The 26,301-nt window shown below is 38.6% G+C and overlaps 4 protein-coding genes across 11 annotated transcripts in view; 1 reads left to right on the top strand and 3 right to left on the bottom strand.

Annotated features, from left to right (window-relative positions):
- Positions 1–411: 411 nt before the first annotated feature.
- Positions 412–6,553, bottom strand: tmem82 (transmembrane protein 82). The gene is made up of 6 exons (XM_036590638.1): positions 6,354–6,553; positions 2,073–2,145; positions 1,755–1,929; positions 1,230–1,647; positions 900–1,084; positions 412–745 (listed from the first exon to the last, which is right to left on the bottom strand). The coding sequence occupies exons 1-6, from the start codon at positions 6,436–6,438 to the stop codon at positions 674–676; spliced, it is 1,008 nt and encodes a 335-aa protein (XP_036446531.1). The 5' UTR covers positions 6,439–6,553; the 3' UTR covers positions 412–673.
- A 302-nt stretch (positions 6,554–6,855) lies between these two features.
- On the bottom strand, positions 6,856–13,242 carry sult1st5 (sulfotransferase family 1, cytosolic sulfotransferase 5). 6 transcript variants are annotated; one of them, XM_036590640.1, is made up of 8 exons: positions 13,166–13,242; positions 11,694–11,838; positions 11,136–11,264; positions 10,945–11,042; positions 10,738–10,864; positions 9,965–10,059; positions 9,508–9,688; positions 6,856–9,427 (listed from the first exon to the last, which is right to left on the bottom strand). In XM_036590640.1, the coding sequence occupies exons 1-8, from the start codon at positions 13,166–13,168 to the stop codon at positions 9,288–9,290; spliced, it is 918 nt and encodes a 305-aa protein (XP_036446533.1). In that variant the 5' UTR covers positions 13,169–13,242; the 3' UTR covers positions 6,856–9,287. The 6 variants fall into 6 exon arrangements, with proteins under 6 accessions (XP_036446533.1, XP_036446535.1, XP_036446536.1 ...); XM_036590642.1 differs by lacking the exon at positions 13,166–13,242 and adding an exon at positions 12,295–13,126; XM_036590643.1 differs by lacking the exon at positions 13,166–13,242 and adding an exon at positions 12,421–13,126.
- A 796-nt stretch (positions 13,243–14,038) lies between these two features.
- Positions 14,039–17,589, top strand: szrd1 (SUZ RNA binding domain containing 1). Its single transcript, XM_036590900.1, has 4 exons — positions 14,039–14,216; positions 15,732–15,781; positions 15,868–16,131; positions 16,745–17,589. The coding sequence occupies exons 1-4, from the start codon at positions 14,166–14,168 to the stop codon at positions 16,836–16,838; spliced, it is 459 nt and encodes a 152-aa protein (XP_036446793.1). The 5' UTR covers positions 14,039–14,165; the 3' UTR covers positions 16,839–17,589.
- Positions 17,590–18,014: 425 nt separating this feature from the next.
- atp13a2 (ATPase cation transporting 13A2) overlaps positions 18,015–26,301 on the bottom strand; it is a 30,933-nt gene continuing 22,646 nt past the window's right edge. For all 3 annotated transcript variants that reach the window (XM_036590897.1, XM_036590899.1, XM_036590898.1), the window contains 12 exons: positions 24,157–24,313; positions 23,887–23,998; positions 23,520–23,644; positions 23,146–23,330; positions 22,127–22,219; positions 21,948–22,027; positions 21,059–21,211; positions 20,847–20,943; positions 20,459–20,682; positions 20,221–20,372; positions 19,159–19,331; positions 18,015–18,980 (listed from right to left, as the gene is read on the bottom strand). In XM_036590897.1, coding sequence (XP_036446790.1) covers positions 18,813–18,980; positions 19,159–19,331; positions 20,221–20,372; positions 20,459–20,682; positions 20,847–20,943; positions 21,059–21,211; positions 21,948–22,027; positions 22,127–22,219; positions 23,146–23,330; positions 23,520–23,644; positions 23,887–23,998; positions 24,157–24,313 — 1,719 coding nt within the window. In that variant the 3' untranslated portion in view covers positions 18,015–18,812. The remainder of the gene's footprint in view (positions 18,981–19,158; positions 19,332–20,220; positions 20,373–20,458; positions 20,683–20,846; positions 20,944–21,058; positions 21,212–21,947; positions 22,028–22,126; positions 22,220–23,145; positions 23,331–23,519; positions 23,645–23,886; positions 23,999–24,156; positions 24,314–26,301) is intronic.

Here is a 26,301-nt window from a genome sequence, read left to right as displayed (position 1 = left end):
GTGGATGAGTATTTGTCAGGAGACAGGCATAATGGCATTGTGCCTTGTAAATTTGTTCTTGAGAAAATTTGTTCTTTGTGCTCTTTAATGTGCATAGATTCTGTTATTACCTTAGAACAAATCTCAAAAAAAGAAAACCCTGGTGAATGTCACAGACTTTGTTAAAACCGTGTAAGTGAGTTTTAAGGTGAAATTACTTCTTATGTACAGTTGGTGAATGAAGCCCCTTTGTCGCTGTCGGGACAAAACCTTGTATCTCCATTTTTGTTGTTTATTATTTATTTATTTATTTTACGTTATTCGAAAACACCACTTGGACTTAACATTATTTAAAAAGTTCATCATGAAATGAGCAACAGAAATGGTCCAAACAGCATTTTTACTTAAACTTACATTTAGAAGGCTTTTTTCTTTTCTCCTGTAAAGTTGTTATTTTGGAGATGCGTGCTTCTGTTCCGACAACTATGATATGTAGTCAACTTTTTACAAGTAATAGACAAGTTACTTTTACTGTTGCTATTTACTTTCAACAGTTTTTGATTGTAGGCATGAACACTGGGCATTTTAGAAGTTTCCTTTTTCCCTGAACAACAGTCTCTTTTGGAGTCTGAACACTTTTCTTGTCTTCTCTTTATAAGTCCGTTTCACATAGTAATCGGTGAGCCTTTGAGGCTCAGTTCAGTTTCTTTTGTCTTCTCTGGTTTTCAGTTTTCATCACAGAACGTCTGGAAACATCTGCAACGTCCTGCATGGATACATGTTGGATACATGAAATATTTTATAGCTTTAAGCACAAAAAGAAAAGTATAACTAAAATACTGAAAAAAAACTATACTGGGGAGTCCTTGTTACCGGGAATCGGCATGATGATTACAACGTATAGAGACAATCCCACTCACCTTAAATGCGCTGTCCAGTAGGTCCTGAGCTGGTAACAGACAGGCAGCTTCACCGATGAAGCACACTAGGATGTGTAGCACATCTGCCCACCTTCCTACAGTAAGCATTAGAACTAGTAGGCCCCCTAGCCGCACTATCACCGTGTTCAGAAGGGCCTGACCACCCGGCTGCCGATGCTGTTCATCTGAAATAATAAAAGAATTTTAGTTATATAACTACATGTGTTATAGCTGAGAGATACATAAACTTTTGTATTTCTTTTCCAGCTACCAAAATAGGAATTTGATGCTTGAGTAATCAGTCCTACTCCAGCCAATACTTAGTCTTACCATTCATATAGATAATCAGAAGAGTGTAGCAGATTGTAAGAGGTGTCCAGAACCTCAAGGCCTCAGTAGTTGACAGAAAGTGTTGGTTGATGCTTGATACAGCAGCAATGCCAGCCACACTAAAGGTCAGGATTAAGGCACTACAAAGGAAGGGTAAGATGGAGGTGCCAGTGGTCAGGAGCCCAATACAGACACCGCAGTAGCGCTGGGTGCTATGTATTGGGTACATCGCCTTTACATGATGCCATAATCTAGAACACTGGCTAGCCAAAAACCAGCTCAGTCCTGCAGCAAGGAGGAGACTTAGCCAGGCTTGTGGTGCCCCCTCATGGAGAAACTGAAGACTACAGTTGAATGCACACCCTAAAGAGAACTGGCACTGGACTAGCAACTGTAGTAAAGAATCACCCAGTGTGTCCTAGAAAAAAAGAGAAAAAATATTTTTTTTCTAGAGGATAATATGTGCTGACAGCTGATTTCAGCAGATCATTAGATAATCAAATTATTATTTAGCATGTATCTTACTGATGAAGCTGTGAGTCGTGATGAGACTGCACGAAGGCAGAACTCAAGAACCACTAGTGATGCAACTCGAGAACCCACAAAGCCAAGAATCACTGTCAGGATCCAGAACTGTATTCTTTGTATTAGACCACCATGACTACTCTTATTTTTAACGTCATCTTTGCTGTCAGCAATACTGCAAAACAAAAAGAGTGTTATGAAGACATGAATATGACAATTACTGGTAACAGTTGCTGCCATCAACAAATTCAGCATATGGTTTTTAGGCTATAGCTTGTATTTTGATTTGTTTAGTCATAGAACACCAAAGATTCTTACCTCTGTGCTTCAACGAACAAGTAAACCCTTAAAAGATTACAAAGAACTGAGATCCCACATGCACCCACGAGTCCTGTCATAATGCCATCAGAAACATAAGTCAGTAACAAATGCTTTTAGAATAAAACCATGCAAACAAACATTAAGTGTTTTCCAGAGATGTTTGAAAACATGTTTGAAAGCCTAGCTTAACATTTTCTTGACCACTTAAACCCAAAGCACCTGTTAGCAGGTCCAAAATTCCATTCTTCTCTTGTAACTACAAGCCTCAACTACATATTTGTTTCAAAGTAGTTGCTGGGTAATAAAGATTATTAAATGAATAATATGCCAAGAGCATTATGGCATAAATACAGTGTAGACAATGTATCAAGAATCATTCAAACGTTAAAGATTAGCCAAAATAAACCATCAAAAAGAAAATGGCATTACCCAACTTATCTTATTTAGAAAGATGGGATCAATGTAAATGTAAGTAAGGTACACCATTAAAGAAATATGTGTTTTTCATCAAGAAAAATATATTTGTGTTGGTATGTTGGTAGCATTAATAGTTTAACTGAGTCTTCTAAGAGTGATTTCCAGCCGGAGGGCTGCAGGCCCCAGTGCTGCTACCGCTGTGTGCTGTTTGCTCAGAGGTATTTTCAAATGAAGCTTTGAAATACAACAATTTACACCGTCACCCGGAGACTAAACATAGCGAATATGTATATAAACCTGTCAAATTGAGCCAGAACTCTGTCTGAACGTTTCTTCTCCTCAGCCTGGCATCCAGCACTCAGTAGCTGCCAAACAGGCAGCTCTTATTAGGTGAGTCAGAAAGAAGTTACATGATCGGTTAAATCTTGTGGGCTGTAGTAAATTTTGTGGTTGTTTGTGTGGGCCACAAGTTGCAAAAGGTTGGGAACCCCTGTTCTAAAACTCATTGTTGATTTTCTGCTTCACTGGGGCACAAATATGATTCAACACGCTGATCTCCTTTGTTCATCTAGGTAGCTTTAGATATAGGTTTTCTCCAAGTCTCCAGAAAGGTACAAGGTGCCTCTAATTGTCATCACACCACAAAGCTAAGCACTTGACATGATTAAAACTAAGTTCTGTACTGAAATGAGACCAAAATAGACAGCCCCATAACTCTTTTCCACAGAGAAATGTAATAAATTTGCTTTTTTTCATTAAACAAAAGCCAAAACTACTAGATTGACCAGCACGACAAAATCAAATAACGAAACTATGCCGTCTCTATGACTACCTAGAAATATCCTGATGATTGTCACAATTTAATACAATTGACCAAAAAACTCTAAAGGAAACATTTTGACACCTTAAATGATGTCAATGTTGTAGCAGTTGATTTGCAGCAAACAGTTAATGGCTCACTTCTATCAGGCATTTTCCCCAAATCACTAAGAATAGCTGTCATTAAGCCACTCTTAAAAAAGAGAAGTCTGGATGCTTCTGTGTTACACAATCACAGACCTGTCTCAAATCTTTCTTTTATAGCCAGGATGATTCTGAAAGTTCTTCTCAACCAACTCAGCAATTTTATTTAATTAAATGGTAATTTTGACCAATTTTAATCATGTGTCCAACCTCATCACAGTATTGAAACTGCTCTTATAACAGTGTTTAATGATACATAGCTGAATGCTGACACTGGTAAAATATCAGCTTTGGTATTACTAGATCTTAGCCCCTGTTCACACTTGGTAATACCATCCATCTTGAGTGATCTGATCATAAGTGGACAGCGAGACGTATAGTCATTTACGCCTGGCATTTCCAAGTGTCCTGAATGCGTCTCCAGTGACATGCGAGCAGTTTCTGTGTTTCTATGTGAGCTCTTTGTTCGTATAAAGGTAAGGGCTGTTGCAATGATTTGGACCTGTAGTATACCTTTGACACTGTAGGTGTCAAATGTCTGGACAGGTTGGAAAATTGGGTAGGACTTTCTGGAACAGTTCCTAATTAGTTCAGGTCTTGGAAGGCCAGAGTTACTTTGTCACGATTGGCAGCTAAGAATCTGATAGGGTGGCTATGCCATGCGGAATCCCCCGGGGATCAGTTCTCAGACCCCTTTTTGTTCAGTTGTTATATGCTCCCTTCTGGCCAATTCCTACAGAACAACAACATTGATCACCATAGTTTTTTAGATGATACACAGATATACTTGACTCTGTCTGATGATTACAGTCAAATAGACTCTGTTTTAAGGCATTTAAATCAAAAATAACTGTAATTTTTCTTTATTAATTATGTACAAAACAGAGATTACTCTGTTTGGCAACAAAGAAAAGAGACATAACCTTAGTGCACACCTCGATTCCCGGCCTCTAAAAACCTAAGATTAAGACTGAAATCTTGGTGTTCTAATAGACTCAAACCTACCCTTTACTAGCTAAATCAAATCAATCATCAAAACAGCCTTCTGTCATCTTAAAATATAGCCAGAATCATGCGTTTATCTCCAGCAGAGTGTACTACTGTAATGATCTCTTAACTGGCCTTTCCAAAAAGACATTTAAACAGATACAGCTCATTCAGAATGTTGCTGCAAGAGTTTTAACCAGGACCAAGAGAACAGAGGATATTAATCCAGTTCTAAAATTTTTAAACTGGCTTCCAGTTAGGTACAGAAAATATCTTAAAGTGCTGCTATTAGTTTGTAAATCACTGAATGGTTTTGGTCCAGAATACATCTCTGATATTTAAAGAATTTTAACTGAGTAGGTCTCCAAGATCTATGGATTCAGGTTTGAAACTAATCATGCTGAAGCAGCATTTAGCTGTTATGCTGCATACAACTGGAACCAACTATCAGAAGATCTTAGATGTGCCCCAAATGTAGTGCTTTTTAAATCTACATTAAAAATCATCTCTTTTGATGTGCCTATTATTGAACTCTAGGATTTGCACTTTATTTATTACAGTACTACCTTTCATGTTCTTTGCATAGAATGTGTTGTAGATGGTTCTATGTAGAACCTTTTTGTAAAGGGTAAAATTTGAACTATAAAAGAACTATATTGAGAGCTATATAGAACCCTTTTCCAAAAAGGTTCTGTATGGAACAATCTACAGCACATTCTCCATCAATCTGAAGAACCATTACATGATGCAAAGAACACTTTAATCATGCAAAGAGTTCTTTGAGTGTTCATATGTTCTATATAGAACCATTTTCTTTACTAAAGAACCCTTGAAAGACCATCTTTTTGAAGACTGAACAGCTGCTTTTCATCCAGTAAAAGTTAACTCTGTGATCTTTCTCATTCAGGGTGCTGGATTGAGTATAACTGTTGTCCTCTTTTTCATCAACTCTCCTGGAGATTAGATGCTAGCACTGCTATCTCCTGGATTGATTTATACAATATGGGTGGTGATCTTCATCACTTAGAGTTTTAGAAAAGACTAATACTCCCTATTTTACTTTTTATTTCTATTGTTTTTTTTCTCTCTTACTCAGCACTTTGTTTTTACTTTTATATTTGATGTTCTTTTTTCTTATATTTGTGTAAAGCACACTGAACTGCCTTAGTATATGAAATGTGCTATATAAATGAACCTGCATCTCCTTGGTTTGCCTGGAACACCTAAACTGATTGAGATGTTTTTTTGGACTGATGAGTTTAAATTTGTAATTGGGATTATTTGGATAGTGAAAAGCAGAAAATGCAACCAGCTTCTAAGACTGAACTTTGGAGATGTGGAAAAACACCCCAGCAGATTTCTTTGAAAAACTGATAAGAATTAAAGCTGTAATAAAGACAAAGAATGAACACACTAAATACTGAAAAATGTGATATTATATTTAGATGTTGACATTACAGTGTAATTCACTGTTAAGTTTTCAACATTTTGTGACACTGAAAAATCATTAACTTGTATGTAATGGCTGTTTGGACTGGAAAGAAATAAAAGGTGGTCTCTGACTTTTGCACAGTACTGTACAAGTTTCACATTGTCTCTGGAATCGGCTAACCTAAGCCATTTGACATGACATTTATAACAAATTGTTTAACAAATTACTAACTTACATCTACTGGAAATTTGATTGAATATAAATGAGTTCTTGGTTATAATAAATAAAAAGTAATTTATTCTGTTTTAGTGTTTCTGTAAAAGTCTTTTACAACATTTTCAGAAATGTAAATAAAGCAATCAAGAAAGTGAACTTAATTCTCTAAATGTAATTTGCATTTCCTAAACCTTGAATTACACAGTTTAAGAAATAGTGATTGTTAATATTTATTGAGTGCAAGATAATTCAAGACCCCTCACCTTGTAAAATACAGTCTAGAGGATTTGTTTCAAGTGTAAGCCAAGTAGGTAAACTTGGTACAAACCAGGAAAAGAAGGAAAACATCTCACCGTACCCTGACTGTACAAAAAGATTAAAATATGTCCAACTTTGCAGTGTAGTTAGAGAACCTGTGTATTACATTTACCAGTAGTTTGTATGCAAGCAGTAGGTTTGGAGTCTCAAAGGTCATTTCTCTGTTCACCCTAGCTTACGTAATTGTCAAGCCTTCCAATAAGATGAGAAGTGATTCATCATAGTCATAGTAGGCAGCAGTTGCTAAAGCATTTGTGAATGATTAACTGCATGAAGTAATGGGTGAAACTTGCTTCTTCTGATTCTTCACTTACTGGTTTTCCGGCATGTGTGGTCCATCCTCATTCACTTCACTCATGAACAACAGTGGAGTAAAAGAAAAACCCCTAACTGTGAGAACATAATATGTTGATGGTATTGCTTGGAAATAAAATAATAATCAGGGCCTTTTTTCAAGAAAAAAGCTTTATTTAAAAATATCCAAATGAAAGATTTGTAATCACTGTTTTTCAATAAAATAAAACCAATTTGATTACAAATGTTTACGTTGATTCTAATGTGTTAGTCCAGTGCAACCTCACAGGTTTCAGTAGAACATTGTTTAGCTTTATATAAAAACTAAGAAATATTACATGTCCAGAATCATGAATCGAGCTGTAGAAGAGCCTAAAATGGATGAGAAAGCTGTAAAACATTGAGACATAAAAGGAGCTTGAACTGGAGTGGGCCAGTCCCAGATGGGGAAGTCCATGCGTTGTCTTTCCAGAGGGGAGACCCCATGACACCTTTGCTGACTTTTTGTTCATAGGATCCTTGAAATATTAAAAAAAAAAAATCTAAAAATGTTTTGGTGAATGGTTTTTAATATCTAAATCCATTGTATAAGTTAATGATATATACAAAATAACAAAAAATGTTTAATATGGCAAGTGATTCCAAACCTGTGAACTGTAAAGTATAATTCTTTATTCAGCAAATCCAACATTCAGACTCACAATAAGGTAGGAGATACCACTTTAGATCAGGTATTTTCCAAGATTCAAGCTGAATACCAATAATGAAACCTCAGATATTTGAAACCAAGCATTTGCTAACTGCAATTCCAGTTCAGTTGCTTTTAGACTGCTTAAACCATTGTTTTGATTATAAAAAGACAGAGAGGCCCTGCTGCCAACCCAATAAACTGTCCATAAAGTAGGGTTGTGTACTGACAAGAACCTGGCAATACAATATGTATCACAACACAGGGGTCGCGATTCACTATACTGCAGTATACTGTGCTACTGTAAGAAAGGTGAAAACTGCTAAATATTAAAAAACACCACCATGTGCATAAATCTGAGTAAAGGAAAAAATTTACTTTTTATGCAATCAGAACAGTTGTATCTGCATTTGCATGTATCATGGTCCCTGTAACATCTAACATCATAGCACTATTTTTTGTGCAATCTGAACAAAGGAATTAATATTTGCCTGTATCAGTAAATAATAAAATAAAAGGTTATTTGTACCTTTTTGTACAACTTGGGCGCAGCGTTGTCAGTAATACGTTGTTGAGAGGGTATGGTGTAACGAGGCTCCACTGTATTAACCATATTACGAAGGCCTTGTTCTGATGCATGTCCTACCACAGATCATAAATATAGGTAGCTCCCTACATAAAACCATAGGCAGGACATTTTGATGGCCCAAGTCACAACCCTATTCGCCAGCCTCTTGTTTGAATTTTCCTGTTCTAGCTTAAATGGTGCAGCAGTTATTATTACAATGGCCACTGCACACAGGACGTGCCGCGTCGCACAGCGTACAAAAAATTTGAAACAATTTTAACGGAGGTGCGCACACTGAACACTGTTCAATTTCTCAGCACTTCACATCACAGCACTATGCAGCATTTAGCCATTACTACATTAAGTTAAAGTCCTATTGAGACAGCAGAAATCCACAGTAGATCATGTGGCTTGAAATTTACACAGAGAAAGGCAGCCAGTCTTTTAGGTAAACAGACAAATGATCATAAGTTACTACAGTTAACGTTACTGCCTGAGCCTTTTTCAGCTCGTATCTTTCAGCTCAAAAACAGCCAGTCTGTAGAAAGAAAGTCATGCATGCCAAGTGTGATGAGTTATGTTTCATTCAGTTTATGCAAGTAGAGTGTAAAAATGAACCTGAATTTCTTTTAACAGCTAAGCTAGCATAATGTAGGCTAACGTCACTGGTTATTGCATAAGTTAGTGGATGGACGCGTTTTTGGGTTCTCCCTGCCAGCATTCTATAGCAGCACTCCGCTACGCAACGCGGCGTCTGGTGTGCAAGAATGTAACTACTGCACCATTTAAGGTGGGACAGGTAAATTCAAACAAGAAGCCGGTAAATAAGAAGCTGACTTCAGCCTTGTCTAAATCTCTTTATCAGAAAATGTCACCAGCATTAAAAGAATAAGTAGGATCTTTTGAGAACCTAAATCACTTTATCAGAGGGTAAGCAGTGATATTAAACTGAACAATACAATAGACTTGAAGTAAGGCTGAATTAACGTAAAAACACAAGTTACTACGCTATAGTATTGATATGGGCATGCTAGCTTGATAGGTAGGACAAACTGTTAGAATACTGGTCTTTCGGATTCAGCCATCGATGATAGCGTTACTAGTCAGCTAATGCCAACATTAGCAGTGCGCCCTTACTGTACTTGTTTACGCTGGAGAGGAAGAATGTGATGGCTGAAGATAGATTACAACACTGCCAACTAGTGGTTTGGTGTTTAAACCACTAATTAAAAATCAATACTGTGTTTTTAAGAATCAATACAGTATCACAAAACATTATATTGCGATACTCAAGTGTATCAATATTTTCTTACACCCTACCATAGAGTCCTACAGTGAGCTTGTGAGTTTTTTTTCACATAAAGAAAATCGAAAAGGAATAGGAGTATCAGCCATTGTTTTGTGGTAGTGCTCTTCAAACACAGCGTTTTCTTGTGGACTGAAGTGATTTCGCCAGTCACCAACCTCGCCTGTGAATAAACATGAAAATATACATATCTAAGATAACCAGGAAATCTCTCATTCATATCTCACAGAAACAAAAACCCACCTTTTCTCATGAATTCTGAAGCTTTACGATCAAATATGCTATCAGGCACTGTTGAGTAATTGGCCATAGGGTTCTTTTGCATTGCAGCAAATGTGGTCATTTTCACAATATCACCAACCATACTCTTTGATAAGTAGTGTCCTAGGAACTCAGCAATGCGGACCACCTCCCGAGCAGGGTTCTGGTGTCATAAACAAACAGTTCAGTCACATACACAACTTTAACTTTTTTGACTATTGAATTGTAATGGATTTCATAAAAAATGGACACACTGTCCTGAAGTGCAGCGTTCAAAAGGCTATTTGACACCTACATAACACCTACACAGGTCATGTATGACAACTGGCATAAACGTACAAGTGTTACCAAAAAAAAAAACAAAAAACAATGCAGATATGACGCATAGAAAATACATAAAGCAGAAGCTGTTTTTGAGGATAAAGGTTTAACATCATACCTCTTTCATATCTTCATAAAAGAGGTAGAGAATGTTCTTGTTTTGCTTTTCTCTCCAGTATCCTTTGACATGATCATACCAGGAGCCCCAGCCTACTGCAAAATCAATATGTTGACTTTATTAAGCTAAACTGTGTTTTTGAGAGAAGGGCAAATAACATTAGTTCTTAATTAAAGGGTCCATATCACAGAAAACCAAATTTTCCTTACATTTTGGAAATCTGAAGTTTGGTGTAGTACACTCTTTAAAGAGTTTCTTTAGAAAAGACAATGGTTCTACATAAACCATGAACATTCAAAGAACTATTTGCATGCTTAAAGCGTTCTTTGATTGGTTTTTTGATTGTTCATGGTTCTATTAAAAAAACACTTTTTTTTTAATAGAACCCTTAAGGAACCATCTTTTTTGGACTGTACGTAAACAAAGTTTCAATACGTACCATTCACTCCCCATCTCATATAATCCACATGCAGAGTTTGTGATGTTAGCGCTGCCCAATCACGCTGACATTATAAAGGAGTGTTTCAGCCCAGATGGCAAAGTTCAGAAAAAATACAATACAATTCAAGATAAATGTAGGATATAGGCCCTTGAATTAAGCTACACAAGACATTATTACTTATTACTACACACTTTAAAAAAATGGATCTTCAAGGGTTCTTTAGAGGTTCTTTTCTGTATAGAACCTTTTTCTTTCCTAAAGAACCCTTGAAGAGCCATCTTTTTTAAGAGTATACTTAATTAAGTAGACATAATTACTTAATAATACTTACGTTGTCCTTTCATGAACTTTTCTAGATACTCCGGCCACGGTCCTGGCTCTGGCTGGGTAAGGTTCATGCGATCAAAATGAAAGTATGACACCACAGTGTCTTTAGGATTGCGAGCCACATATATCACCTGTTAAACACATTGATCTGCATTAGATTTTAAGCATTCAGCGTTGTCACAAAGGTAAAACGAATCTCTATTGCTCTAACCTTGCACCCCGCCTCCCAGAATGACTGAGGTACAAGCTGGATGGGTAGATGAGTTTTGATAACCCTAGGAGGATCCATCTTCTCTAGTTTACTCATGCCTGAGGTATCAAACAATGCACACATTGTTGCAAGATGTCATTTAACTTTCAGTAGGCCATTTCAACTGCTGAACTATCTTGCTGAGCTCTAACCAGAGATGGAGGGATCCGAAGAGGTCATCTCAAAGAAGGGCATGCGGACGTGGGTGGGAGCTCGCCTGCATTTCTCTTCATTACCTTCATTTAGAATCAGATCCACTACTTCCTGTGTCCACGTAGTGCCTTAGGAAGAAAAACACTCACAAAATGACCCACAGTAAATACTACAGTAGACTATCTATTCTAAACTACTAGTTCCATTGGGTTGTATATATAATGCTCCTGTTCTCAAGTCACTGCACTGTTTGACTATTAATTTTAGAACTGATTTTATAAACATTTATTGTTTTTTAAAACTATTTGTGGACTAGCCTCAAAGTATGTTGGATATGCATAAAATGTAATTTTTGAATTATTATTCATTTTTAAGTACATGGCTATTCACATATATTAAATATAACACACACACACACACACACACACATATATATTAACAATTAAAGAACCCTTTTGGTGCTGTTTAGAACCACTTTCAAAAAGGTTCTATATGCATGAGAGACGACTCAAGATTTTTAATGAACAAAATTTAAACCCAGAAAAAAATTGTCTCACCTGCTTTAGGGTATGTGGCAACAAGCAAATCATCCTTAAACGCTTGAAATCTCTCAACTCTGCCGAAGTGTCTGGCTATGGGCTCCGGTAAGGGAATCCCTCTCACGTCAACCACAGGGTAGCGCGAACTGACTGTCCTTTCCATCTGCGAGTGAATGAAAAACAGTCTAATTCCCACAACTGTCCTAAACAGTCAACGAGCTCCAGGAGGTGGTCGTAAGAGAACAATACTGCAGGTGAAAGGCAGTTTCTTTTAACAGCTAAACTAGCATAATGTAGGCTAACATCACTGGTTATAGCTTAAGTTAGTGGATGGACTCGTATTTTTAACTAACGTTAACTGTACACGGTTAAAACAGGCCAATAATGAAATATCAGTGCGGCTTTTCTTATCAACGAGTTAAATTATTTTAATAACAAAGTATTTTACTCGGTATCTTGTTCGGAAAGCGTTTCCCAACAGCACCCGGTAAACGTTTGCTGCTGCAGTCGCGTTAGATAACATTACAGCTCCGCCTCCACTTTGGGGTTACAAGTATTTCAAGTATTTTACACATCATGACACTTTCAGCCCAGAGTTAGGAAATAACTAATTATTCACGTCATCTCCTGTAGTACAGCCTTGATTTTTGACTCAGCCTAAAACCCTGCTGGTCACGAACTCGTCCCCGCGAGTTTAATATACCAGCACACTGAAGGTTCAGCCCGAGAGAAAACCCTCTCTGACCGGCGGCGGTTTGTAGATCTTCCCCTTTTCTGCAGGGGTTCAGTCCCGAAGTGGCATCTGGCAGCAGGAAGTGGCAACTCCGCCGTCCGGAAATGGCACGCGCTGGCATGTGCCACTTAGCGAATGGCACCTGCCACCGATAACTGGTAACGAGTGGCACATGCCGCTCGTGCCACTCGGTTAATGGCACTCGCCAGTGGCACCTGCCACACAGAAACGGCGTGTGCCTCTCAAAACAGGCACGTACCAACAGCTCCTAGCGGCACATCATAGCTCCACAGGCACAGGCCAGTGCCTTTCGCCTCAGTAAATGGCTAGTGCCACTCCTGAAAAAATAATAAAGAACACAAGCCTGCGTTCCTCTTGTCCTGTTTAATAAATACGCCGATAAATAGTCTATACATACTTTAGATATAGCATGAATAACACCACAATGAATTCAGTAATTAGTTCGAGTACATCTGTAACACGAGCTGCTTTCTTCAGCTCTCCGTGCCACAACAAAAGCCCAAAATGACAGACTATCTGCACAGAGTCTTTAGGTCAACATTCCTCCATGACTTTTCCCAGGTTCTGATGGCCGATGGTGGAGCTATGATGTGCCGCTAGTTAGCCGAGCCGAGTAGCCGCTGCCCAGAGTCTTTGCTTTACTCATAGGACCTGTTGGTATGTGCCTGTTTTGAGAGGCACACGCCGTTTCTGTGTGGCATGTGCCACTCGCTAAGTGGCACATGCCAGTACGTGCCATTTCCGGACGGCGGAGTTGCCACTTTCTGCTGCCAGATGCCACTTCGGGACTGAACCCCCTCTCTCCCCTTATACAGGGCACTGTTAGGTAGGGCTGGGAATCGATCCCAAAAAATCGATTCCTCGATTTCAGATGTTCAGGCCTCGATTCCACACAGTGACATCAAGTTTGTCAGCACCAGCGCCATGTAGAGAAATGTCACATGGTTTTACTTCATACTGTTTTTGTATAAAGGTAATTTATTAATTAATAAAGGAGGAAAAAATATTTTAAAAAGAGAGAGAGAGAGAGAGAGAGAGAGAGAGAGAGAGATGTCACATGGCTCTGGCCAGCACCAGCACACACACGGAGGGTGAGATATAGCCCCTTTAATTTTATTTGTTAATGAAGCCAAACAAAACTTGAAAACAATTACTGGTTCCAACAATAAGAAAGTTGTCAAAACACTGAAATTATGTGGATCTTTACTTATTTTTGCGTAAAATTATGAGTGTTTTTGAATTCCCTGATTGTAGGTTGTACGTTCAGTCCAGCTGTATTGAACTTTAGACAAATGTTTAAAATAGTTAAAACCCACAATGTTACTTTTGAAAACTTTACCAATGTCTACATACTAAATCACACACACACCACACACACAAACACACATCTTCTAAGCTGCTTATCCTTCTGGGTCATACTAAATTAAACTCTTCCAAAAAACAAAAAAAGTCAAGAAAAAAATCGTTTTTCCATGATATGGACCATTCAATGCGCAAGAAGACTAAAAGTTTCAGTATCGGTACTCAGCCTTAAATCACTCGGTATCGGCGCTCAGAGAAGATGAGCGGTATCGACACTCAGGCGCTCCGGGACGGTAGGTGCCGATAAAGCGCAGGCTGCCGATCAGCACATGTAGCAGAGAAGGTTCCGCCGTCTCGTAGTAGAAGAAAATATGCCTCGGTGCATGCAGGCAGCGGAGGAAACCCCGCCGAGCTAAAGCTAGCAAAGTAGGAACATGGAAGATGAGGAGGTCGCCGAAAGCTGGGAAGAAGCTGCCGACAGTGGGGTAAGTATGCGATGTTTCTATCCGCGGAGTCCGGTCGGACTCGTTCCGTCGAAAAGTCGCTCTGTTCGGCTGTGAATGGACGCGGTTAGCGGGCTGCTGGCAGCGGGTTACGAAGGAGCTGTAGGCCGCAGTGGAAATGGATCCGGAGATGAGTGTCTGAGGGAGCATTTACTGTTTTAAAGCGGTTCCAGAAAGGCCAAAGAGGCCATGAACATTGTTATACATTCGCTAGAAGTAGCATTTCGATATTATTACTATTATTATTTTTATTCAGCAGCGTTTAGTGTCAACTAGCGACATTTCTGTAACCCTGCTACAAGAGCTAACCTAGCTAGTTAGCTAGCTAAGTTAGGTAGCTAGAAGCTATCCGGGTAACTTTTTAGTTATTAAAAAAGTTGGCTTGTTTGGTGGCTAAGTTATAGCTAGCGTGGAAGAAAGCACAGATCTGATCAAGGGTGTTGAATATTATAGTGGTCAGCTGGTGGTGTAACGGTGGGCTACATTTTGCGTCGTAGAAATATCTTGAATTTGATTTCAACTTACTTGCCAGCTCCCCAAAAACTGCTGAGTGGCAGAGTGAGGCCAGTGTGGCCATGATTTCTGCCAGCTAACTTGGTTAGCTCAGCAAACGTTTATTCGTTTAGCCCGCGGAACAGAATAATTTAAGTTTTGTCACTGGATGCTGGGCAGATACTTGTTTTAGCCTTTATTCGGGTTTTGTGGGTCAGCAGCAATGTGAAGTTTATTAATGTTAGCCGTTAAACTCCAAGTATTGTTTTGCTAGTGCAGTCAGCTCAAACCCAGACCTGCTTATGAAAGTCTGATGTGTAATTTAATAGCTAGATACGGTTTAGTTTAAAATAAAACATGGCAATAATAAGGAAGATGGCCGCTGTGCTCTCTTAATATTGTGTTAGTCACTGTAGTCTTGTTTGTTTCGTTCAGGTGAAATGAAAAGACAGATTTGAAACTGAAACCGAGACACAACACTGTCTGTGATGGTGACTATATGGGCGGTGACTCCTTGTCAGTGCAGCAATCAGTCTATATCCTGATATAGGCATAGCTTTGAGAATAACACCATATAAGCTCCATACCTGGTTATTCTCAAAGATATACCTAAATCTGGACACAGACTGACTGCTGAGAGTGGGTAACTTCCCACAAATTCACTATTATAACCTTAGATAACATATGCCCATCAGGTTAAGTCTTGGTTTGTTTTTTTTCTTCTCACAATGGAAATTTTCAGAGTATATTGTATGCCTGCCAGTGTTATGAAGTCGGGGTTTAGTGCCTCCAGTTCAGCAGCTAAACCTCTGAACTGAAATTCATCCCTGCTATGAATTTAGCTGCTGCACTGAGGATGTATAAATAACTCTGTGAAACTGAGACACTTGGCAGTGGTGCACTGAGGCTCCTTCTGCAAGCATATGCTGCTCTTTATGTTTTGAAAGACTACTCTGATGCTTGTTTTAGAGAAGATGTCCTTGTAACTTTGCATTCCTATTTCAGGAAATGGAGAGAAGATTAGAGGAGAAGCTGCGGATTAGCCAGAAAGAGAGGTACGGTGAATATCGGAGATGCTCAGTCCTAATTTTGAGGGGGGGGGTTCCGTTTTTACTCTAAGCAACCCTTCTTTTCCCTCTAGACTTTCAGGTGGGAGTTCAGGTCGCTCTCCAATGAAGACGGCTATCATGATCCAGGACGACTCCCTTCCAGCCGCACCCCCTCCACAGATCCGCATTTTGAAACGACCCACCAGCAATGGAACCTTAGGATCTTCTGTAACGCGGAGCCGACCCTCACCACAAGTGAAGTCCTTAGCTCAGAGGGAGGCAGAATACGCTGAAGCCAGGAAACGAATCCTTGGCAGTGCTGATGACACACCTCAGGAGAGACCCAGTTCAGACAGGTAGTTCAAAATTGCGTCCCCCTCCTTCCCTTTCTTTGTTCTGTTCCGCCATGCAGATCTGTGGTGGGGGCCTGAGTGATTGTGTGACCCAGATGAGTGCTTATCACAAGAGGAGGTGCTTTGTATTTGCTGAAATCAAACTTGACTACTTTTACTTTGTTAGTTAATGTTTTTTGTTATAACAGGAATGGTTCATTATACCCTTTAAAAGAAAAATTTCTTATCTTTGATTGAAGTGTAGTGACACATTTCCCTTCTCTGAAACATTTTGTTACCTTGCACCTGTAGGGAAGGAACAATAATATTAAGAAGTAAGATGGGGGTGAAACATCTGTTATTTATTTATTTATATATATATATATATATATATATATATATATATATATATATATATATATATATATCTCAAAATGCTCTGCTAGTTTGGAGGCCCTCCCTGATATCAAGTTTCCTGTGGAAATAAGTAACGGAAGGAAAATGTCATGATTTCTGATTCATGTTGACTTTCAGCATTTGGAAGTTATTTTGGCTAACAGAGCTGCAGTACATTCAGGGGAAAAGTTATAATTAAACATATGATTCTCATGCTTATACAATCTCTCTTCATAATTAGATCACCACGTTCAGAAGACACAAGATCAAACAACCATGTGGTTCGGCAGCCAGCAGGTCCAGATGGTACGCAAGGCTTTCGCCAGCGCAGATAGGAATAAAGGTCTAGGAGGAGAGGAGCTGTTGGTCTCCTAGCGTAATGTTAAAAATTGTTATTTTTTAATCAATATTTAGGATATGGGATGTTTATGAAATAAGAAGAAAATCCCTTCACACCCATCATGGCTCTTGAGTCAGCATGGAATGTAAAAGGGGAGGAAATAACATGGAAGAGCGAATGGGGGGGAAATCTTTATTTTTTTAACCCCCATTTTACACTGTGATGAGGACTTCTTCTGGACAATGCTCACTGTGATCCCCTCCTTTCCCACCCAACAAACTGCAAATCGGCCCCCAACCATAACACCTAACTCAACTGTGACTGGCGACCCGTCTGCCAACGGACAGCTTTTGGCCATTAAGTGACTTGGAGATCAGCTGGTTGGAACAAAAAGTGTAGTGAGATGAATAAGGTTGTCATGGAAATAATGTAAGAGAATGGCACAAGGGCACCAGCTCTCAGCAATAATGTTTGGCATATTGCTCTTTATGATCTTTGTCATCCCTTTCCATGCTGTTCTTCCCAAGCTTTTGTATTAGTCATTTTGGTCTCTCTTTTTTTTGTTTTTATTTCAGCTATTTATGGCCTAGTCTGCTGAATGCCATAAATTTTTAATTGGGAAGGGAACGGTAAGGGGTTCTGTAGAAACTTGAGATGAGTCAAGTTTTGTTGTTTACGTTTGTTATTTTTATTTTTATTTTTAAACTGCTGGGTCTTCCGCTGAGTGTCCTGATTTCTACATAAAGGAAAAAAGAGAAAAAAAATTAAAACAAATTAGTAGAGGAAAAAAAATCACATTTAAGCATTTTTCTGCCTTTTTATGGTTTGAGAAGGTAGTGATTTTTTTTAGCAACCTGTCACTTTCAAAATTAACTAATGAGATGAAAATAACCTCTGTAAATGTATGCGGTGCTGGAAAGAACCAAAGGGAGATGTGCAGGGGGAAATGAATACTGCTGGCTCCTCTTGCTTCCCTATCTTTTTGTATCTACTGTCAATTTCTTTACTGATGTAGGAACTCAGGTTGTTAAAACTGCAAGAGACTGAATTAAATATCAGTTTAATTTTTAGTGCTGGTGCAATAGCAAGCCTTCATTACATGTAGATTAAGACCATCTGCAGGAAGAGCACCTCTAAAACGATTACTGCATATCCTAGAGATGAATTATTATTTTTTTTTAACTGAAGTTATTGTACTGCATCAATGGTTCATCTACATCAGCTGAAGGGTTAACTCAGTCTCTGGCTCTTGCAATACAGTTCCGCAAAGAGAGCCAAACTAATATCTCCCTGCCTTTTCATTTAATCATATTCCTGTACCTAAAGCCTCTTGGTGAGGTTGTCCCTGAAAGATGTCAATTCCCTGCAGTTTCAGGGAAAAATACCCTTTAAATATTTGCAAATGTTCCTGTTATACTGTATCAGATCAACTGGAAAAATTTGTCATGACCTACATACAAACATGGAAATCTGCCTGTAAATACTTTTCAAAATGCCCATTTAATAAAAACTTTTTAAAGTAATAAATTTGAATGCTTAATAGTTTTGTTTTGAAGTTATAGCTACTATTTATTCACATTTGCAGAAACAAATAAAGAAATGATCCCTGAGTACTTAAAGTGCTTTAATTTTTTTTTCTGCAAAAGAACCATAAGTTTACACATTTTTACCATCATAAAAATGACATGCCATATATAATAGGCAATGTTTAGATCTAGTACACGATCCTCACATTAAGCTAATGGTTCCCAGTCCTATTCCTGCTGATGCTATTTTACATATTCTGATGCACTTGATTCAACTCATCAGCTAATTATATAGCCCTTCATGAGCTGGGTCAAATGTGTCAGAGGAGGGAAAACCTGCAGAGCACCCCCTCCCCTCCTCCAAGACTGGGACTAGAAACCACTGTATGAAGCATTAGGAGGTGGTAACAGATCAGTGGCACTTGGGAAAGTGGAAGTTTGTGCTAGCTAATTCCAATGACGGCGCACTGTGGGGGGTAGAGGGGTTGGTCAAGGGGTGGCCAAGAAGGTGTCCCTGTCAGGAGGGCGTCCAAGCGTTTGTACTGCTTTTTCGACTCTCGCTTCCCACGAAGAGCTTGGAGGAACGTTGGGGCACATCTGTCAGCAAGTTCCTAAAAAAAAACAAAAAAAAACAAACAAACACCACAGCGGAGTGAGACCACATTGATGATCTTTCCCTCAAATTAATATACAGTGACTTTAAAAACAGAACTTATGTTTCTGGTGGTCGTGTTAGACTGGTTAGGTATTTATTTATTCATTCATTCATATATTTATTTATTTACCAACCTCTACAAAGTAGCACATGATAAAGTTGAGAGCAGCTAGGGAAATTAGCAGCAGCTGGAAGCTCAAGTCATCGATCTTATAGAGCTGCAGCAGTCTGTGTATGACGCCCTTAGGATACACCACCAGCCAAGTCATGACAGCAGATAAGACCACCAGCACGAGTACAAACACAACTACAAGGGATGGACACAAAAATCAGACAGAAGGATTAGGGCAGTCGTGATTATTACATTCGATCACAAAAAAAATATTCAGTATAAAATTTAATAGAAATTTGATCTCTATCAGTATAAAAGATTGCTTTTAGGTGTGTGTATATATGCATATACACACACACACACACACACATATATGTATATATATACACTGAGTTATTGTTCATTTACTAACAAAAATAAATCAATAGAGACAGCCCAAAGTGAGAAATATTAAAAAAAGAAATTACTGCAAAATTAGACGGTTAAAATATAAAGTTATGTAGAGCAGTTTGTTCACAGTGGTGGTGATAGGGCGCCGGAGGTGTATATTGCCTCTATATGCTCCCTCACAGAAAGCTATTACATGCAATGTACATAGTTTTACAATAGTTTTAAGAAAAGCTTTTGGCCCAAAAAAAAAATAATAATAATAATAATAAAATCACACCACTCTGAATAACTTAAGCAAACAAAAAAAATGGAGGCTAGAACACCAAGTAAAACATATCCATGCTGTCTGAACAAAACCTTGTATCACAATTTGTGTCGTTTTGTACTTGTTTCTTTTTTTATTTTATACAGAATTTGAAAATGCCTGATGACCTTTACAATGTGCCAAAATTTCACGATGAACGGACCAGCAGAAATGCTCCAAAAGTGCTTAGGAAAAAATCTAGTTCCATTAAGTTTCATTCAAAATTAAGAATCTTTTTCTTTCTTCTGTAAAGTTAACATTTTGGAGATATGAGGTTTTGTTCCGACAGCAGCAAAATGGATGTACTTAAAAATGGGCTGAAGCCTTTGGATAAGCCTGAAGGTCACTACAAAATGTACATTTTGCCAAGATATTCTTTCAGTATCTCACCGTTGTAATAAAGTGGTTTCTTGTAAGGGTATCCTTTTGTCACTATTATAGACATCAGGATGTACTGAAACCCTGACACATCAAAAACACCCGTGTCCTCCATATTTGGCAGATTTTGTGGCCCTGTCCTAGTGGAATTGAGAGGGATGTACCTAAGAAAGATCAAAAAAAAAGGTGCAAAATGAATCACTGAACACAAGTCAACGTTTAACATCAGACCATTTCTTTTTAAACTCACCACTCCTGCGAGATGGTGATGAGCAGAGCAGACACTTGGGTGACGATCAGCAGCACTGTGTGTATTAGCAAAGCACATAGAAGGGGCACACTGAGAAGACTGGCAGGGGGTCTCTGGGGGTGAAGCTCATCACTGGGGCCGCCCCTCCCCATTACTATAGCAAGCAGTGTCACCAGGAATAAGTCGAAGAAGAGGAACTGTAGGTCACCCAAGTTTGTTTTCACCTAAAACGGAAGATGAAACTGAAGATGTTCCTTCAACCAAAGCTGTAGGCAGTGCCCCTTCGAGAGTCTACATTGCTACATTAAAGAATCTGTTTTACTGCTTTAATGTTGGTTTAATGCATTTTTAAGATGATGATATCGATTGGTACAGTTAAGACACTTACAGTGTATAGTATGACCACAGATGAAAACTGGATCAGACTGTACAGAGCCATATACTTGAAAAGACTGAAGGATGTTACCAATGAACATCTTCCTTCCCTGTTAGAAGAGAGAGCAGTTAAGCATTTTTATAATGACATGGATAAATAAAACTACTGAATGAAATGTAGAAAATCTCTCTTAAATAAGAGTTTCATATTGATTTCTCTTGAACCTGATAAGTAGAGGCACACAGCTGATGTTGTCAGACTTGGAGGTAAAGGGAGAGGCGACGGAAGCCTCGGCCTCAGACAGAGAAACACCGACGTCAGCAGCCCTCAGTGCTCCGCAGTCATTGGCTCCATCCCCACACATGCCCACTCGATAACTATACAAACAAAACATCATAAAGGCCATGCATTTTTTCTACATTAGCAAGAAAAGCAAGTCGATGCATAAATGAAACGAGAAGAAAACTAAAACAAAAGATCATTACTTGAACAGCGGGAGTCATGCAAAGCCATACATGGTAAAAGTATACAGTCTGTACAGTGGGAAATTCCCTTCTTATGACAACATGGCGACCAGTCTCGTGGCCAGCTGTGTGATCAACATTAAGCCGACCACGTGCTGACTAAAAGAAATACAAAAAAGCTGTGTTTTGCTGACTTTGCTGATTTTTTTTTTAACCACAATGTTCCAGTTACCATTTCCTTCAATCGATATCCTTTCAAAAGAATCCAAAGAATTAAAAGTTACACATTTTCCCCACATAATATATCCACACGAACTTCACATTGTCCTGAAAGTGCTCCAACTGAATTTCATACAGTCGATTCTCAAGCCTTAGAAAAAGTAGCTGTGTCAAAACACAACATGAAAACTGTATTCTTCAGTTTACAATTAAAATCTACCTTCATCTTGTTTTGCATGGAAATGTTTGATTAAAAAGGGCATACACCATGGAAATAATACAACAAAATGTAAAAAAACCCCAAATAGAACGACAGGGTCTTAAAAGAAAAAAAGCAATGCAAATGTGAGTGATTTATTTAAAAGTGAATTTACTGCATCTGTCTGACCTTCAACCAGACATTTTTCACAAAGTTGCTCTCTGTTCTTACTTTAGTTTCTGAAGAGCTTTGACAAGCTCAGTCTTCTGGTCTGGTGACATTCGTGCATATACAGTGCCTCGCATCAGAATCTGTAGCATAAACATCATAATCAGTTAGCAAATATTTGGAAAACTAAAATACATTCATGAATGATCAATATTTGATGAGTGTCTCATCTCGTAACTCACCTTGGGTAGGTACTCAGGAAAATGATCACAGAGTGCTGCAAAGGACTTTCCATTTATAGCCAAATGATACTTAAGACTGTTCTGGTAGAGGCCCTAAAGAAGAGAAACAAAACCTTCAGTTCGCAAGCTGCAATTTTCCATTTTGCATTCTGATATAAAATATACTTTGTAGGGCTGTCAGAGTTAACATGTTAATAACACATTAAATAGCAATAAATTAACACCACTACTTTTTTTTTTTAAACATCATTAATGCATTTTCCTAGTTTCTTAGACCCTCCACCAGCTGTTGTCATACAGGTTGAAAACCAGCTGCTCACACGCTGTATATTACTATTATAGAATCCATGATTGTAGCCATCTTATTCAAAACTATGGATAACTTGCATTATTTAATGTAGTTAATCACAATTAATTATTTTAAAGGGTTCATATCCCACATCTTTATTTTATTTTCTCTTCTGAATGTCCTCTTATAACATTGTTTTTTTTCTGCAAAAACACTCATCACTCATTTTTATGAAACCATTTTCCAACCTCTCATTATCCCTTAGAATTCTTCAGTTTACAATAGAGGTCGTTTTCATTACTGTGCCTTTAAGACTGATATTTGTAAATGAGCTGTGTTCTGATGGGCCACCCGGTATTTTGCTTTATTCAACTCAGAATGATTGGGTGGTGCTAAACTGCTTTAGGCTGAATAGGTGGGTATATGTAAATGTAAATGATTTTGTGACGTCACAGAAAGAACTAATTCAAAACAAGCTGTTTTGCAGCTTAGTTTCCATATATAAACTTCACGGACTGGGGCGTTAACGGTACGTTTTAAAACTTGGTTTACAAGTTTGAAACAAGTACTATATCAAGCTAATCAAGAAAATTTGTTCGTCCATAAAATGGGCCCTTTAATCATTTGCCAGCCCTAATACTTTATCACAAAAACACACAACCCCATATTAATGTGATAACATTTTCCTCTCACTTTAAATCTGTAAAGTAAATCAAGCCTGTATAAAAACCTGCTCCAGAATATCCATGGTCTCTTGCGTGCTGACTGTGCCAGCGCCACCTTCACCTTGATGAAACCGTAACGATGCCATAGAGTTGGCAGCAGGGGGTGATGCATGAACAAAAAAAACTTGCTCATGTGGCAACACCATTCTACATGCCCGTGCTACATTCAGAGCAGTGAGGATGTTATCACCTGACAGAAAGGGAAGTGAAAAAGAAAAGATCTGTTTTAAGCAGTGGGACACATGACGTGTGGCTTTTGCTTTAGTATGTGTAAAAAAAAATAAAAAAAAGGCTTTAAGAACTCTGTACTGAGATCCTCTAGTTATACAGCACCAATACAAGCTATTAAAAGGTTGGCACTGTATGCCAGTTAATGTACCAGTGACCATGACGGGCCGGATTTGAGCTTGTCTCAAAGTACTGATGACTCCTGGACTTTCAGGCTTCACCTGGTTCTTCATCACCAACAGGCCGAGAAACCGCATCTCTGTCTCTATGTCTTCCCTACCAACACGCATTTACACTGTTAGTCCAAAAGCAATAATATATCCACAGTCACTGCATATGAAAACCTTTTTTCCTACAGCATTCGAAAAAACACTAGCTGCCCTTTACATTGTATGAACATTTCATGACAAACAAACAAAAAAGAAATGCATTAAAGTTAATATTTTATTTTTTCTCTTCTTTTTACAACAGTGATATTACACACAGTTTAACCACAAACTATCAAAAAAAGCACTGACCTTTCAATACTGCTCAAGTCAGTCTGTGCATCAAGTTCCCTGTAAGCGAGTGCTAGGACCCTGAAGCCCTCACTCGCAAACTCCCGCAGAGTGCTAGTAAACTGAGAAGGCACTGCCAAGCACAAAGGAAAGGTAAAAATAAACCACACACTGAACAAAGCCCTTATTATGCCTTATGCTTCATTGTACAGAAGAGAGAATGTCAGATATTTTATAGAAAAATACTGACAAACTGGTGGGAGTAACCATTTCTGGAACAGTCGTCCTTACCACTTTCTTTTACACAGTAGCTGGCAACCATCTCTGGTGACCCTTTGAGGAAACAGCAAGGTGAGCCTCCCCCTGGACCCACTGTCACCACACTCATCCTCTGCAGGGCGGAGGAGAAAGGGAACCGCCGCACTATCGCTACCGGCTGACTGATGGACTGACAACAAAAGAGGAACAAACTTGAGTTAAATCAAGGGTACATTTTTTTCAGGATGTGTTTTTTTTTTTTATTCATTCCATTTTAAAAGCTCAGCTGCCCTTTATATAATGTGAACGTTTCATTCTGAATGGACCAAATTTCTCTTGAAGACCTACTACAGTTTACAACATTTCCTCCTTCTCCTATGAAGTGACAATTTCAGAAACACAGTTTTTGTCTCCGGTTATGCCTGGTCATTTCATGCATATTGAGTATTAGGTTTTAATACAGATAGGAATTACGTACAAAACTGATTTTCGAGGCAGCAATCTTTTGAATAGAAAAGGAAAAACAAGCAACAGCACAGTTGTTGTATATGAACTGATTTGCAAATTACGTGCCAGATTGCAATCAGATTTCAAGCTGACCAACCGGAGATGCATTTGATTACCAAGTGTAAATGCATGTGGCTGAAATCTTAATAGGTTAAAATCCAGATACAAGCTATATAAAGTAACCCAGGGTAAATAGGGTCTTAGTTACAACAATTTGTTAATCATTACCACAATATTAGCTTGACGCCGGGGGTGTCAAAATGGGGTCATTCTGGGCCACAGTTCTGCAGAACTGTACATTGTGACTCAATAAATACACCTGATTCAGCTCACTGGGTAATTAGCAGGGCCTTTAAGAGCTGAATTCAGAGTGTTAGAAGAGGGAAAACGCCAATCTCTGCAGACCTCTGGTCTGGAGGGAACCCAGTTTGACACCACTATCCCATGCAATACTGATTTCAGAGGGCTCCAATATGCAAATGAGCACTCTAACCAGTCACACAACTGGTTATTGTGTGCTACAAACATCCTGACCAATCACAGATGTTACTTGCTGAGTGTTCTGTTGTCATTTAGATGAATGAAGACATTCATGTGAACAAATGTAATTAATTTAGGTAAAAACAATGCAAGCCAGTCTTTAACTGTGTCACACGAAAGGGTCTCACAAGTGTTTTTTATATACATCACAAGGTATTTTCCAGTAGAATATGTAAAATACAATAGTGATAGGGTGTCTATTGTGTAGCCCTGGAGGGAAGTAAAAATACTTTTAGAGAAGACATAATACCACTTCTTCTTTTCTGATACTGTTATTAAAACCTATAGCAACAGCCGATACTGATACCAATCCAGTATTTCTTCTTTGAAATAATCTATTTTTAAATGAAGAACTTCAGTTAAGCTGATCTAAAAGTTGTTTATGATGCTCAAAATACTAACACTTTACTGCCCCACAGGCAGAACTACAAAGATAACGTCACATCACACATTCAGATTCACTGCATTCTTTTCCCCTTTTTTAAATCATAGAAACTACAGAAACTACCCAAATGACCCTGTTCAAAAGTTTACATACCCTGGAAGTTTTGGCATGATAACATGCACACAAGTTGACACACAGGTTTAAATGGCTACTAAAGGTAACCATCCTCACCTGTGATCTGTTTGCTTGTAAATCAGTGTGTGTGTATAAAGAGTCAGTAAGCTACTGGGCTCCTGACAGACCCCTGCATGTTTCATCCGGCGCTACCACTGACATTGTTGGATTACGAGACATGGGGAAAGCAAAAGAATTATCAAAGGATCTGCGGGAGAAGATAGTTGAACTTTATAAAACAGGAAAAGGATATAAAAAGATATCTAAGGAATTGAGAATGCCAATCAGCAGTGTTCAAACTCTAATTAAGAAGTGGAAAAGTGAGGGATTCTGTTGAAACCAAGCCAAGGTCAGGTAGACCAACAAAAATTTCAGCTAGAACCACCAGGAAAATTGTTCGGGATGCAAAGAAAAACCCACAAATAACATCAGCTGACATACAGGACTCTCTGAAAAAAAGTGGTGTGGCTGTTTCAAGATGCACAATAGGGAGGCACTTGAAGAAAAATGGGCTGCATGGTCGAGTCGCCAGAAGAAAGACCCTTACTACGCCAATGCCACAAAGCAGCCCG

The sequence above is a fragment of the Colossoma macropomum genome, unplaced genomic scaffold (assembly GCF_904425465.1).
Source record: "Colossoma macropomum unplaced genomic scaffold, Colossoma_macropomum, whole genome shotgun sequence".
NCBI classification, from domain to species: domain Eukaryota; kingdom Metazoa; phylum Chordata; class Actinopteri; order Characiformes; family Serrasalmidae; genus Colossoma; species Colossoma macropomum.
The sequence above is the reverse complement of the archived record's forward strand: the minus strand, read 5'-3'. Positions and strand labels throughout refer to the sequence as shown.

Coding starts and splice junctions, on each gene's coding strand:
- szrd1 (XM_036590900.1), top strand. CDS start 14,166: ATGGAAGATGAGGAGGTCGCCGAAAGCTGGGAAGAAGCTGCCGACAGT. Junction 14,217..15,731: donor AAGAAGCTGCCGACAGTGGG/GTAAGTATGCGA, acceptor TTCCTATTTCAG/GAAATGGAGAGAAGATTAGA. Junction 15,782..15,867: donor CGGATTAGCCAGAAAGAGAG/GTACGGTGAATA, acceptor TTTTCCCTCTAG/ACTTTCAGGTGGGAGTTCAG.
- tmem82 (XM_036590638.1), bottom strand. CDS start 6,438: ATGTTTTCCTTCTTTTCCTGGTTTGTACCAAGTTTACCTACTTGGCTT. Junction 2,146..6,353: donor TCTAGACTGTATTTTACAAG/GTGAGGGGTCTT, acceptor GCATTATGACAG/GACTCGTGGGTGCATGTGGG. Junction 1,648..1,754: donor CACGACTCACAGCTTCATCA/GTAAGATACATG, acceptor CTTTTTTTCTAG/GACACACTGGGTGATTCTTT.
- sult1st5 (XM_036590639.1), bottom strand. CDS start 12,198: ATGTTATCTAACGCGACTGCAGCAGCAAACGTTTACCGGGTGCTGTTG. Junction 11,265..11,693: donor TGCCACATACCCTAAAGCAG/GTGAGACAATTT, acceptor TTTCTTCCTAAG/GCACTACGTGGACACAGGAA. Junction 9,428..9,507: donor TTCAGAATTCATGAGAAAAG/GTGGGTTTTTGT, acceptor GTTTATTCACAG/GCGAGGTTGGTGACTGGCGA.